General features: G+C 48.3%; 1 protein-coding gene across 1 annotated transcript in view; it reads left to right on the top strand.

The window, feature by feature from the left end:
• The window catches only part of TTI1 (TELO2 interacting protein 1), a 45,074-nt gene extending 35,329 nt beyond the window's left edge, over nt 1-9,745 (top strand). Inside the window, exon 8 of the mRNA XM_045444634.1 lies at nt 9,014-9,745. Coding sequence (XP_045300590.1) covers nt 9,014-9,197 — 184 coding nt within the window. The 3' untranslated portion in view covers nt 9,198-9,745. The remainder of the gene's footprint in view (nt 1-9,013) is intronic.
• Nucleotides 9,746-15,641: the final 5,896 nt, after the last annotated feature.

A 15,641-nucleotide genomic window follows, 5' to 3' on the forward strand; every position in this document is an offset into this window, starting at 1 on the left:
TAACCAAGGCTGTAAATGCTAAGAACAGAAACGCCATTCCAGTTTAATGCTTTTATCTAGCGAATGTGCCTTGTAAGGAGGGGCATAAATCTTGCAACTTGGGGGAGAGGCGGGGGGAGGGGGACGGTAGAACCTCACTGTATATTACCACTAGGTGTCACTGTTAACTGGCTATGCAAGAGAAATACCAGCTCCCCCCAGTCCATTTGGTTAAATAACTTCAATGGGTAACTACAAGTGAGCAAATCCTATTTGGGGTGTCGGAGAAGGGGTCAGCCTACCCACAGTTGTAAACAGGGCAGCGTCCCTGAGGATAAGTGTTAGATTACAGATAACAGGTCTGTGTCAGCCATGCCCCCGCCTCCACCATGGCAGAGGCAGACTCAACTGATTTAAATTCTCGAGTAGCCCCAGAAGCCTCTGAGATCTCTCCCGGCATGCAGTGGGCCTCCACAGTTCTGTGCCTCCCTGACCATGGAGCTTTTCCTTCCCATACATGAAAGGAATCTGAGATGAGAGCACAAACCCCAAATTTCTGTGTTTTTCCTTAAAGCCTGTACATGCTGTCAGCCTGATTCAACTCAACTCCGTTAAAACCACACTCTTTGGGCCTTTCTCCGAGCGTCCTCTGAGCCTCCCTGTCTTTTGCGGGGAGGACTCAAATCATCCAATAAGCCTTCCACCCTGGGGCTAAAAGGAACAATACCTGTTCTGAAAAAGATGAAGAACAGAGCTTTTAGGCCACTTGGTCTCCACCCCCAGTCCTGCCTCTGCCTGCCAAGCGCAGGACCCAGGTGGGGATGCAGGGGGCCAGCAGGTAGTGACTGGCGGGTGCACCCTCTGATTGTACAGGAACTGAATGCTGCGGTCCTCGGTGTGGTGGTGGTCGGGGAGGGGGTACTGTGGGTGGGGGTCCCCTCCCAGCTTCCTCTGCATAGCCATTGTATATAAGGGCATGGGGCACCAGCTTTGGAGGTGGACAAACGTAGGTTCAGATCTTACTGACTCTGTGACTTTGAGCGAATGACTTCGTTTCCTTGTGCCTCATTTCCCTCCCCTGTAAACTAAGGGTGGTGATAACACCTTCCTCCCAGAGTCATTGTGCACACGAGTTACATTTATACGTGAGGGAGACCACTCAAGCCAGTTCAGTCATTCCACTGACCAGCTGAGGATCTGTTGCGTGCCAGGCAGTGTTCTAGGCACTGATAATAGAGGAGAGCATGAGAGAGGAGGCCTCTGCTCTCACAGGGCTTGTGTTCTGGAGGTATACTCATGTGTATATACACACCTATGTGGGATATATATAAATACATTAGATGTATGATGCTTTACATGAGTTCCTGTACATTTGGGCATGGCGTTTCTTATAAGTCTGCTTCATCTTTACTGAACTCTGAAGAGAGTTTTTCACCCCAGAATGATCTTTTCATGTTAATTGTGCCACGTCCCCCTACCACCCTCCGTGTGAGAAGTCAGGACCAGGTTTCAAGGTTCATTTACTGGCTGACTTCCCTGCTTTCTTTCTAGCAGTAGGATCCCAGCCCATCAAAGAACCAGCCGGTGCCTTCAAACCCTGGACGAACACAGACTAGCACCGGCTCGTTCATTTCATCCCTGTCAGAGCCCAGCTCCTCTCTTTACCCACACTTGGGCCTATTATATTTGAACAGATCAGGAGCCACCGAGGTGATCCGTTAGTTCAGCTGAGCTTGAAATTAGCAGCTCATCCCCTTAAATGTTGTGGGCAGTTTGTTTGAGCTTGGGCTGCAGAGCTGTTGTCCCCTTGGGTTGCACCCAGCATGGAAATGAGGGCATTCCTGATATTTTTTCTTTTGACACTTGATTAATAGTTGACAAATCCAGACCCAAGTAGTTAGCTTTCCTATTATCCATCTTTTGACAGGCATTGCTGCGTTTCTTTTCCAGGCTCATTGTTCTAAAAATACACTCAGATCTGAAGCTGTTCACTGTGCATATATAGACATGATTTCCTGGTGTCAAAGATAAGAGACATCTGCCATGCAGACTATAAACAAAGTGGGTTGCTGGTTTCAGATCTGAAGGTGGGGACCTCCGTGCTACTTAAATCAAGTGCTGCGAATCCTTTCCCTGTTTCCTTGGTGTTGTCATGTGATTGATAATTTACCAGGGTCAACCATTTTACAACCCGGTGGGAAAGGCAAGTATGGGATGTGCCTGCGCGTGTGCACGCCAATCCTACTGGGTTGGGAGCCAGGATCACCTGCACAGAGTAGATTTCACGTATCAGACTGCCTGGCAAACCGGAGGGTAGCCATTTCCTCACTTTGCAGCGTCCGTGGTCTGTCCCAAGCACGTAAGAGGCTGGCGTGAATGTCATGATCTCAGTCTTGAGTAAAGTAGCCAGGAAGATGGCCTTGGTTATCTTATTATATGTGTGTTTATTCACAAGATTTTTTTTTTTTATTAATGAGCCAAGTGTACCGTGTTGAAAGTTGAAAGATTGCAAAGGTGAATGCCGAGTTAGAGGGAGCCTCACGTTGCTACTCGGTAGCAGTGGCACCATGGACGAGTCACTTTACTTCTCCGAGCCTCTGCTCCCTCACCTACGAGACTCGAGCAGGCATATCTGCTACCTTCCACCCAGTCACATTATTGCCAGGATTCAGTAAACTCGTGCATATTATATTCTTTAGCAGAGAATATCAGCTCATGGGAAAAGGTAAGTAGTGGTTGTTAGCATTATTTAAACTTCTTCCTGATTCCAAAAAAGACCTAGGCTATCTTATCAATTAAGTGTATGCAACGACAACAAAAAATAATAAAAGGAAAAACCCAAGGTGACGCCGGGGCCGAGGTTAACGTAGAAAGCGCACACCTAGAGCTCAGCACCCTTGCTGGAGATGGGCCTTAAATGTGGCTCTCCTGTCCCTAACAGACAGCAAAGAGGGCAATGTGTATGTTGTGCAACTTCCAGGCATCCCTGAAATAAGAAAAGAGGGAGAAGAGGGCTTTGTAGAAAAAAGCACAGCTTTCCTTGGTCCTGAACCCTAAGAAAATTTCTCCATGGGTCATCTTAGAGGAACACTGAGTACTGTTGTGACTAATATCTCTAACGCCCTTGCAGTGAATACACAAGTATACTTCCTAGAGCTGTTTCTTCCCCGCATCCATCAGCAGAGCCTGCTGGCTTAGCGCCAAAGCTTAGGTTCCAGGAAAACAGTCTGGGCGGGGGAAGGGGGTGGGGGGGACAAAATAGGTAGGCTGCTACAAGATAGCTTTATCTTTCAGGGTTTGCACCTTTGTGGTGGGGGGTGGAGGGGGAGTGCTGAGGAGCAGGGAACACCGCATGTGGCCTGAGTCAGCCCCCTTGGCGCTCTGGCACAGGGCCGCTTTGAAATCTGCGCACCTAGCAGCGGCTTCGTAGCCAGGGGGATCCAGGCCTGCAGGGGGCCTGGAGGCAGGAGAGGCAGCCAGATGGAAGGGGCTGCTTTTAAATCCTGCCCCAGTGGGATTTAAACCCTTCTAGGTTCTGGCTTATTTTTGAATTGTCTGTAACAGATTGGTCCTCTCAGTGCCATATCTTTTTAAATATGCACAAAGCAATGGAGTCATTCCACTGCATTTATGATACTTTGTCTTGTGGTACTTTAGGGGTACGATTAGCATTGTAAGCTTCTACTGGTGTTTACGGTTTTAAATCCCGTCCCCATTGCATTTAAATATTTTTATTATCGGTCTCTGTGTGAGTATGCGAGATGGAGTTAGATCGATAGATGAATGGTTTTGAACAGGTAAATATAGTTAAGTCTAACGAGTACATATAGCTGCAAAGGTAATTGGTAGTATTTATTTGGAGAGTAAATCGTTGCTCCAAGTCATAATCCTCCATTTCCAACATTTAGAAACAAAAAACGACCTCCTCGCAGGAGAAGATAGCTAAATTGAATAGCAAGAAAGGACAGGCTTGAAATACTGGTTAACCAATGAACCGAGACCCATTAGAGTAAATTACCGAGATAGAAACATCACCCCACTGCTTGCTGGCTAGGACACGTCGACACCCTGAGCATCCATTTGTTTAAAAGGAAACACACACAGCCTCATTTGTAGCATCAGCATGTACTGAGTCGTGGGAGAAGAGATGGCCAGAGAAGAAAAGAGTGTGGAGGTTCTGCCAGCGAGGGAATAGCAGGGAAGCTGGAATAACTTTGTGGGTGTGCCCACTTTCCGACGAGTGAGTTTATTTTCTGATTGCATTTAGTCATGGCTGTGTAGCGACAGCCTGTATCATGTTCCTAAGGAGACATCCCTGAATAACTTCTTTAGAAGCCCAAAATAAATAAATAAACAGATCACAAAGCCACAAGTTCTTTACCACTGGCACTTATGCAGACAGCTCATGAGAGCATTTTATAAATCCAGAAGGAGACAAGGAGCAGCAGATCCCTCAAGCAAGTAATTGACAGAGAAAGAATAGCCTGTCACCCAGGAGGGCTGGAAGCTCTGCATTTCAGTTACGGTTTATTTAGCTCTACTGGGCCTCGATTGGCTGGCGGTTTTCTAGAGCGTCTTTAGAGCAGACGTCGTCTAGACCGAGGGTACACCCTGTAATGTTTGCATCCGCAGCAGAGGGCTTTCTTTGGGGTTTTGCCACTGACCCGTTGCCCATGCTTGAGGACCACTGTGGACTGCAGGGGCTGGAAGGGGCCATAGAACCGATGTTACTTAGAGAAGCAGCTTGCCGTGCCCTCCTCGAGTCCTTCCCCAGCCCCACCCCACATGGACGCCTAGTGTGGTCCTCTCCACAGTACACTATGGGCCTCTGTGATTAGTCCGTTCTCCCCACCCACATGGGGAGCCCCGAGGCCAGAGCCTTTGTCCATCTATCATTGTATCCCAAGCACCCAGCCCGGCGCCTGGGCTGGAGCAGGTGCTGGGAAACATTTGGCAAACCACAAGGAGATGGTCCCCAGCCCCTGCTGACCGGATTCTGGTAGCACATTGCTTATGTCCCCAGGCCACCTCGCCCCCTGCTTTGTCTCCGGGAGCGGTCCGCTATTGATCAAAAAGGAATGAGCCGCTTCTGTGGGTTTTGGTGTCTGGAGTTTATTAGGTACTTGCTGATGCCCGTCAATTGTAGATAGGGCTGGAGTGCGGGGAAATGGCTGCCTGCATGAAGCGAAATTCAATAAAACCGCATTTTAAGTGAAAAATCAGTATAAACACCAGGCTTCTTTGCCATGGAAACAGAGGTTGCTTAGAAACTGCCTAACGGCAAGTTCTAAATTTTTTAAAGTCAAGTTATCATTTAAGCTACACGGCCCTACAGGTTATTGAGAGATAATCACTCGCCTCAGGACACTCGGAGGCATGAGGCACAGCTGAGTGCCTCCCGAAACTCTGGGGACCAGATAATCTCTTGATAACTGTGCTCCCTGGAGCCACTGATTTGGGCCTAGGGGAAGGAGAAGGAAATTTTTGTTCAGGACTTAAATGGTGTACATATATTTTTTTTTTAAGTGTTTCTCTTTGGGTTTGAGAAAACGTGGAGCTGGCCATTTGGCATGTTCAACAGCCATCTCTGCCACGTCTCACGATGTATTAGGAACATTTTCCAGGCAGTTGCCCCAATCTCGTCAAAGCAGAGGTCCTGTCTTTGTCTTCTGGCTTTGGATGACGCACAAGGGCTTTTAAGGTCTTCAGCTTTGGGCTCTTCACTTTCTGGGAGCCCCTGTCCCCAGCTCAGGATGGGCAGGAACCAGCCCCAGGACAAGGTGGTACCAGAGTTTGGAGCAAAGCTGGGCCACTGAGTTCTCAGACAAGACATGCTGGATCTCCGCTCGGCTCCCAGGGCCTTAAAGTGAACAAGGTCCAGGTTCAGAATGTGTGTCGGTGTTTAGAGTTCAGCAGGCTGCATGTCTTTGGCCGAGCAAGCACACAGCTACACCTGCCAGCACCTGGTTGCACAGCGTGGTATTCACTCCCAACCTCAGGCGCACAGAGGGCAAAGAATATTGCATTCGCTTCTTCCTGAAAATAACGGGCAAAATTAGAACACCATCGTCTGAGAACTGGGACCCCCACCAAGTCAGTCGGAAGGAAATTATGAGTGAAACAAAAGACAAATGTTTTGCCCTTTTCAGAGTGTCTGAGAAGGTTCTGTGGTGTGGCGGTGCTGCTAAGGTTGGTAGTGATAATTATTCCTTAGACACACACATACTCTCTGGAAGGAACAGTGTTTTCATTGTATACTTCAAAGTGTTTTCCTGCCCCTCATCTCCCTTAGAGCCTCGCAACAAACCTGTGAGGAGGGTGGGGGTGGGGGCTGTGATCATCTTCCTTTGGAGAAAGAGGAAACTAACTTGCTCCAAGCCGCAGAGGCAGGAGAGGGAACTTGGCATTGCTGCCTGCCATTCTGGGGAGTCCACCCATTTAATAGCTAAGGAAAGAGACTCAAAATAATTCTCCCAAGAATTTGGCTTTTACTCAGTAATAGAAAGTGAACTTCGTATGCATGTTTTCTTTGCCTCCCTGTTAGTATCTTATTTACGAGTTCTCACAGGGTTGGGTTAAGCATCTGACTTTGGCTCAGGTCATGATCTCATGGTTTGTGAGTTCGAGCCCCGTGTCAGGCTCTCTGCTGTCAATATAGAACCCACTTCGGATCCTCTGTCCCCATCTCTGTCTCTGCCCCTGCCCCACTCGTTCTCTTTCTCTCTCTCTCTCCAAATAAATAAATAAACTTTAAAAAAAAAAAAAAAAAGCGTTTTCACAGGGCAAAGAGCGTGGCTTCTTTCCTTTTCCTTTCCTCCCAAAGAATACAACATCCACATTTAGCATGTTAAAAAGGACTCAAAAAGAACATTGCAACGCTTTCACGTCATGTAAGTCAGAGCCGAGCTCTGACTGACGTGGGCTGGGCTGGGGCACCACTTCACTGGGTACTGCCCTGATCAGAATACTCCTTCGTGTGCCATGCTGTAGCTTGAGAAATTGTTCTAGTCCTAGAAGGAGAAAAAAAATCACACGAAACCATTTGCATTCTGACAGTCTTTGGCACCAGGGAAACCTGTCAACTGTGTCACGTGTAAATAGAAATCAGCTTCCCATTTTTGGTGTGTTTTTTCATAATTTCCCTTGCCACTCTAATTATCAAAGATATTTTTGTTTTTAAACAAAAATTGTCTCCCACGCAGGCCCCATCTCCTTTCTGCGGTGAAGTGGAAACAGTGAATTGGAATATTCTAACCACTTCTCCAGCAACCACTGCTGAGATTATAAGCACAAGATTATCCTAAGTAAAGGAAACTTAAATCGTCTAGGCACAGACCAGGCCAAAAACATGTTCAAAGGGTCCCCTCCCACCTGCCTACCTTGCCTCCTTCGCAGGTGTCTATTAAACCCAAGGAAGAAAGCAAAATTGGCTTCCCCAAAATAAAAGCCAAATCCCCTGAGGGCACGGTTTTTCAGATTAACAAAATTAAAAACAGGATTTAACTCCATTTAAGTTCCCATTTGATGCCCAACAGTATGGTTTCGAAAGGCTCCTGGGGATGGTCATCAAGAATAAAATGTGATCCATCAAATAGATACTATCTACCCTATGACTGGGTAGATAGGGATCGCATGGGCTAAACGCTGTGTAGGTCTGGATCTGTGTCTTCTCATTTAAACCTCAGCAAAACCCTGAGTGAAGTACATCCCCAATTTTTAGAAACAAGGCATTTTTAGAGACTGAGAGCAAGACAAGTTGAAAAATCTCCCACGGCCACATAGCAGTGATGCCTACGACAACATGAATCCTATTGGTAATGTTCCCTAGTCCTTCCTTGGTGGTGAGCAGCTGGCCCCTCCTTTAGATCCTTTTATAGAATGTAATTTTCCAGAGAGATCTGTCATCTTAAGTCATTAGTGTGCAGTGTAATAAACCACTTAGCTAAATACAAGAACCTGTCGGGTGAAGTACTTGTTGAGAGCTTACCATGTGCCATCCCAGGTGCCCAGGGTATAGCGGTGAACCCAACAGACATGGTCGTTGCCCTCAGGGGCTGTATTGTGAGGAAGGAAGATGGACAGTAAGTGCTGGGAAGGGTGTCCTGAAAGAGAAAAGGAGGGGGCAGCCACCTAAACAAAATGGTCCAGGAAGGTCATCTTCTCTGAGCATGTGCTCTGTGGACTGAGATGGGGAGGATGGCTAACGGAGCTGCCCAACTGAGGAGGACCTTCTCCTCCCTGAGGTTGAAAAGCCAGAACCTGAACCACTGCGTCAGCCAGGTGGATGAAATTTATACTTGGACTGCCCAGTGCAGTGGCCCTGGGCCCATGGTTGATCATTCAGAAATGGGATATGAGGAGATAAGAGGCAAGGGTGTCGCCCCAGAGTTCAGCCCAAGTTGAAAAGCCTCACCCTTCGTGGGCATAGGGTGTTAGGTGGCCCTGGCTCCTTCAGCTCTGTCCCTGTCATGTGGAGGACACCAGTGCTCTGCCTCTAGACTGGCCTGGCTCTGTCAGTTCCTGCCTCAGGCAAATAACTGGGTCTGATCCCTTTATGAACATGTCCAGACTACTAAGAATCCTTGGCTCTTGGTGGCCAGAATAGGCCAGCTACCGAGTTCAGCAGCAAGCTGGGGGGCCAAGGATGAGGACCCGGAGACTCAGGAGTGTGGGCTTGCCCTGTGAGCCTGAAATGAGGGGTGGGCCCTGTCAGTTTTCTTTGAAAACGTCTGCTTGACACCCCAGAACTTAACTGGATTCTTTGCCAAGAGCTTGTTTGATGTCAATATTGTTCTGCTCAGACTAATTACTTCTCTGTGTCAATGGATATGAAACTGTACACTTTGGGACCATCCTAATGGCCCTGTCTTATGAACTAAAGTGGGTTTGCTGTGCTATTCGAAGGGATTTGATGTTATTACCAGTTTCATCTCAAATAGCCCAATAAGCAGCCTCTTCTGTAGAACACCAGCCTCTGTCCCTTCTCTCCCCTCCCTCGTGACCTCAGCCCACCATCCCTTCTGTCTCTCCACAGAGTTTTCCTCCACCTGATGAAGGTGGACCCGGACTCCACCTGGTTTCTCCTGAACGAACTTTACTGCCCGGAGCAGTTCACACCTCCCCACCCCAGCCTCCACCCTGTGCAGCTGCGGGGGACCACAGGACAGGGCAACCCCTATGCGGCCAATGTGCTCTGCCTGCTCCAGGAGCTTCAGTGACCCCACACACATACACCTGGATCCAGCAGCATCCCCTGTCCCCACATGCGGGGCCGACCCCACCCTGGCCCGAGGCGGTGGCACGGCAGCAGAGAAGACTCCGAAGGTGGATTAGACAGCCGATCGATTTATAAACTGATCGATCACACAACTGCTTAGAAATTGGATTGAAGGAAAGTAGCTGACTGTTATTTATATTTCATACCTGGTGTTTTCAAATGACATTGTCTGGCAGCTCTAAGGGCTTAACTCCTTCGCTTACCATCTCCGAGGCCCCAGCTGCCTCCTGGGCCGTCCCCGCCACATCCTCCCACATCGGAGAGCCTCAGGACAGGTGGCGGGGAGGGCCTCTGCTGCGCACCGAGTGTGTCCCCCGGGCATCTGACGACCATGTGGAAGTACCACGCATCCAAGACTCTTCAGAGCACAGCCCTGCATCACAGACACGTGCACGTCCTCTCCTCAAACAATGAGCTGGAACCAGCTCATTGTACCTAACCTGTTATTTGGAAGAAAATGAAATAAAGGCACCTCTTGGACGAACAGTATGATCAAGAGCTCACTTTAAAGTTTGTTATTTAAATTGGGTGATTTTTAAGAAATGCGTTTAAGTTCTTAAATGGATAATGCAGAGCCCTGGTATAAAATCCAAGCAGCACAAAACAAAAACAGTGAAAAGTCAGTCTCCCCTCCTTATTCGCCAGATATCTGGTTTCCCTCTCCAAAGACAAACACTCTTGACAATTTTTTGGATACCTGTTCAAGAAGAGATTGATTATTTTTTACTGTTTATTATGGATAATAGTATACAGCAAGCCCTGTGTACCCATAACCCTGTTGGACCAGTCACCAGCACACAGCCAGCCTTCTTTCATTGCTACCCTCACCCGTTTACCTCCCCAGCCCATCCGGTCCCTGGAGTATTTTGGAGCACATCCCAGATGTCCTATCCAAACCTTTTTTTTTTTTAAGTTATTTTTGAGACAGAGACAGAGTGTAAGCAGGGGAGGGGCAGTGAGATGGGGAGAGAGAAAGGATCCCAACCAAGCAGGGTCTACACTGTCAGTGGACAGAGCCCGACGCCGGACACAAACTCACCAACCCTGAGATCATGACCTGAGCTGAAATCAAGAGTCAGATGCTTAACTGTCTGAGCCAGTTAGGCACCCCCAAACTTTTTTTTTTTAAACATAAACCCCAATAGCATCATCACACCTAAACGAATCAGCAGTGACCCTTTCACGTTGTATGCAATTAGATGTTTACATTTCCCCAGTGCGTTGAATCAGGATCCAAATAAGGTATATACATTCCTGTTATCTGTATGTCCCTTCATAAATCCCTTTTAATTTATAGATCCCCTCTCCACCTCTCTTTTCTTTTCCCGCTAAGTTTCTGTTGAGGAAATAAGGTCATTTATCCTACAGCATTTCCCACAGTCTGGATTTACTGATTACATCCCCGTGGGGGTCATTTCACAGGCTTCTCCTGTCACCTGTATTTCCTGTAAATGGGAAGGCAGAACAGGAGGCGTGATCCGGTTTGGTTGTTTTCATTTTTGTTTTTGGCAACACTCCTCCATAAGTGGGATTATTTACTTCCATCAGGAGGTGTATAATATCTGATCTCTTATGAGATTGGCAGTCACTGGTGATCCTCGCCTGGATCCACTCACTCGTTAGGGAATGCACAGTAGTGTTGTTCAGTCCCACCACACCAGCTTGCTTTTAGCTAGAGTACTTGTGTAAAGGGAACCTTCCCTTCATCAACCATGCAGTAACCTTGAGGGAGTTTATGTAGAAAGGCAGGATAAATACTCAATTTTTTTTTTAGCTGAGGGATTTAAAACACAGATTATGTAAATTTAGGTACACAGCCACAGACACACACACACACACACACACACACACAAATGTGCTGAAGGATCCTACAAATGATGAATGCATCCTTACCAGGTGCATGGTGAGGCACCATCTAGATAACTTCTCCAGTGATGCAGATAATCCCCAAGATCTATAAAACCCAGAAGGCAGTTGGCATGGAGACATATTGGAGCAAGGACTCCCAACCAGTCTGGAGAGGCCCCTCATTTCTTTTTAGGGTCTTTCTCTGCAAGGGCAAAGGATGTCCAGCTTGGGTCTAGGTGGCAGCAGCCTGACTTCTGGTCTGGGTCATCAGGGGCCCTCCCTCTCTTTGGGCCTCAGCAATCCCGCCTGCAGAGTGGAGAGAATGGACCAGAGAGAGAGAGCTTAATTTGGGGGATTCTGGGTCCCTCCAGGGGGAATCTGATGACAGGACCTACTCTTCCCCCATCACTCCCAGGCACTGCGTCCTCCAAGACCAGTCAGGCACCATCTCATTGCTTACAGGGTCCGCCTAGCTGACCTCACAAATTCTAGGTATAATTCTAGAGACTTCACCTATGACCCTGTGGGGATCCCAAGTGAAGAACCCCTGAGAGAGAGAGAGAATCGCTTAACTCTATTCCACTTTAAAATTCTGGGATGATTTCCTTTGGGAAGGGGGGGGGGGGAATGCCCTCTAATTGAGAGTACTGTAAAAAGATTCACAGCATTGTTCCTAATTCCACCGGGGATGCAAAGTGAGAGGCTAATTCAATCTCTAGGTCCTGACAAATGAGAAAACAGGTCAGAGAGGTGGTGTGACTTGTCGTGTATTTCCAGGCTTCCAGTGCGATTAAAGTAGCCTGCCTTCCCAGGGCGCCTGGGCAGGGCAGGCCATAATGGTGTGCCAAGAGGGGCAGGGGGAACACGCACACACGTCTTGTGCCGTGATAAAACGTGGGCCCTCGGGAGGCTGTCCTGGAGATAATCCGCGTGGGAGGACTTGCCATGGTGTTCCAAAACCCATCTCCCCCTCAAAGAGTAAAGACATCCTGAGTTGCTTTCATATTCCTGCAGGCAGATTGTTGCACTTGATTAAAAAAAGACAAAACAAAACCTTATTAGAGTGCCTCTCCGGTTATTATTCTACCCAAGCAACTTTAATTTGAACCCGTCCAGCTGACTCATTCCAGTCCTTGTTTACGTGGGCTTCTCAAAGCGATCGTTGCCCCCTGTGAAACCCGGCTGGTGCAGTGACGGTTTTTCTTTCATTCAGGGTTTCTGAGTGTTGGTTTGTCTGGAGTTAAGGGTAGGTCCTGAGTGTCAGGTGGAGACTTTGAGCTCTGATCTGTAGGCAGTGGGCGCCTCCTGGGGGATGCAGGAAAGCACAGACATGGATCCAGGGATCCTCCAGAGGGGTTGAGTGTGGTCCTCAGGAGACTCGTGTTGGAGAAAGAGCATGGATGACCCGGGGCTCATCAGCGCTGGGGCTGGTTTCAGACTCTACCTCTTAGTGCCTGTGTGACCTTGGTGAGTCACTTCCCTTTATTTTCCCATCTCTAAAACGGAGTTACTGCTTCTGCCTCTTTGAATGGCTGCAGCAGGAAGGGTAAGTGCTGTCATGTTTCCAAATGTTTAGCATAGTGCCCGGGGCGTGGACACTGCATCCTTTCCCTTCCGTCCACCCGACCCTTTCGCTCACAGCTTTGTTAGGATGCGATACGTACTCCCCTGGACGATTACAGCTGACGAAGTAGATGGTTAAATCTCAGAATAAACCACCCAGGAACTAAGGAGAACCCCAGCAGAGGAGGGTAAGACCCTGGTGGGACAAGGAGACTTTTGGCAGGAAGAGAGGATAAAGGGCATTCCAGACACAGAAAGTGACGTGCCGGAAGGCAGACGGGGATACTTGCCAATATCTGCTTATCTCATCATAACTCCTTCCATTGCCACTGACAGGAAGACCCAACTCAGACTGGCTTGAGCAGAAAGAAACATCTTGGCTCACATAACCAGCGGGCTCTCCTGGCTCCAGATCCCAAAGCCAGGCTCCGTATTTTGATTCTGTTTTCCCCCGTCCTTCTCTAGCAGCCTCTCTCTATCAAGTGTCCAGGATGGCCAATAGTTCCAGGCTTCTTTCTCTGAGTTTTAATAAGCCTACGAGTGTGTGCACCTCCTCCTGGCAGTTCCAAACTCAAGTCCTAGGCTTAGCTCCTCTCGGCTCAGCCCGTCCTTTGCCCCACCCCAAACCAAGCATTGTGCATCCAAGCAGGTTTTGGCAAACGTTCTCTGTGCAGAGCCAGATGGTGAATATTTTAGGCTTTGCAGGCCATAGGATCTGTGTGGCATTTTCTTTGATTTTTTTTTTTTTTACAACCTTTTAAATGTGTAAAATCCTTACAAAATAAGCCGTGAGCCATTATTCTGCCTGTGGACCATAGTTCACTGCCTCGTATACGGCATTCTCATGGCAGGCCTGGAGACAGATGCTCAGGTCAGCTCCCCCAAACCAAATGGAGGCAGAGCTGGGGTGGAGTGGTTTCCCCTAAAGGGAAGGACCGCAGTTGGTTACCAGGAACAGATGCGGAGTGGGCAGTGGGCACCAGTGACAGCTACCACCCCGTGTCTGTGGCAGGTGACCATTATGGCCCGGCGGTCTGGGTGGGTATGTGTTAGCAGGTGTGGCTGCTGAGGCCACATTTATGAAGGGCCTTGAAGGCCAACCTAGGGATTCCAGCCGTAAGAGATCAAGAAGTGGCCTTAGAAGGTTTTTGAACAGGTGAGTAATGTATGGAAAGCAGCATTTTAGGAATATTCATCTCGTGGCAGCATCCAGGAGCAATTGGAAGGGAGAGAGACTGGCGATGAAATTGTGTTCCCGAAAGTCCCAGGACGAGAAAATGCACCTCTTCCATCAACCCCAAACTGTTTGACGTGCCGTGGTTCATGGGCAACTTGAGGCACATAAATATGTGCTTTAAAGTTTAAAAGTAAGAAGTGAGATGAATGGAGCCTCTGATGAGGCTTCCTCCAGCTCGTGCCGGAGAGTTGAGAAGCCCTAGAAATGATTTTCCGCAGCTCCAGCCGTGATGAACAGTGCGGGGGCCCCTCTCCCTTTGTGTGACTTACCCCAGCTTCTGTGTCGGGCTTGATTGGAAGCAAAGTGCCCATACTGCCTTTCCTCCAGAGTATGGAATAGAGGCCAAATTTCGGAAAATAATTCTGAGTGATGGCTGACTCTGTCGAAGCGTTGATTGCTTTATAAATGGCATTCTCCTCTCTGCGCCCCCCCACCCCCTGCCACCGCTGAAGTTTGGAGGCAGCGGCTTTTCAAATTACGCTTGAAAAGCAGCCTGATTTCCCCCAGGAATCATCTCCTAGATTAGGAGCTGTTCTACCTTTTCCGACAGTTTTACCCAGAGTACAAAGCCTGTCTGCAAAGGGCGAGGAGGGAGTGGTGCTGTCCTCCCTTCAAAGCCTTCAGCACAAACCATTTTTGAAAATGTCTCTCACTGCAGCCATCCCTCCCAGCGTCCGGGGCTGCCTGCTTTTGCAACAGGAAAGGGTTAAAAAGCACTGATGAATGGCTGCCTCCAGCCCCCACCCTTCCGCTTTCCCTCCTTATATAATTTGCCATTCTTTTTGCACAACAGCTCCTGGGTCTCAACCTGCTCTCTCAATCAGTACCCTCACGTCCTCAGCTTCCTCCCACACAAGCGGGCTCAGAAGTAAGGAAAGCACCTTTCAGAATCTCTGAGGCCGTTTCCAAGGGAGAAGACGTTGGTGGGGGGAGAGGTGGAGAGAAGTAGTAGAGAAGAGTCAGAAGTTTCTTCATGAAATAAAAATATTGCCTTCCCTAAGGCAGGGTGGGGAGTAGACAGACCTCAGTGCACCCCCTTCCCCTTCGCCCCATCTTTGTGTCCTTTCTCACCTCATGGAGCCCATCCAGTACTCTCACACATTCCACCCAGGACACTGCCCAGTTCCCTAGGAGAGGCCAGAGATTCTAATTGAACTGCGCTACAGCTCACAGGTGACCTTGGGCACCCCCTCCCCCTCCCTGGGCCTCAGTGTCCCTGTCTGCTCCCTAAAGGGTTTCAACCAATCAGCCTCCAAGCATTGTTCCACCCCCTAAAACATCTGTGACTTGATAATAAAGTGTTGGCAAGTATGTGGGGAAATGGATATGTAAGGTGGCACAAGCTTTTCGGAGGTCAAAATTGGCAGTGTTAGCAAATCTGAATGCGTGCACCTTTCGACTGGCAATTCTGCTTCTAAGAATTTAATGCCCACACGTGTGCACAAAGATGTACATGCATAGGCAATTCACTGCAACATTGTGATTTACAGGAACTTGCAAGTACTGAATGTCCAGTATGTGCCAGGCATTATGCCTAATGCTTTACATTAATATCTCAAGAGACTGGGTGCAAAAGATAGGAAATAACCTAATCATAGAACATAAACATCCATCCAAAAGAGGCCAAAACATCCCGTGTACCTCCCCCCTCACAACACAGAAATTCTAGTGAACCATTATACTGAAGAATGGTGCCTCCAAAGTGAAATGTTACTATTAACTATTTTGTAAAAGCAA

Source organism: Leopardus geoffroyi, chromosome A3 (assembly GCF_018350155.1).
Source record: "Leopardus geoffroyi isolate Oge1 chromosome A3, O.geoffroyi_Oge1_pat1.0, whole genome shotgun sequence".
NCBI classification, from domain to species: domain Eukaryota; kingdom Metazoa; phylum Chordata; class Mammalia; order Carnivora; family Felidae; genus Leopardus; species Leopardus geoffroyi.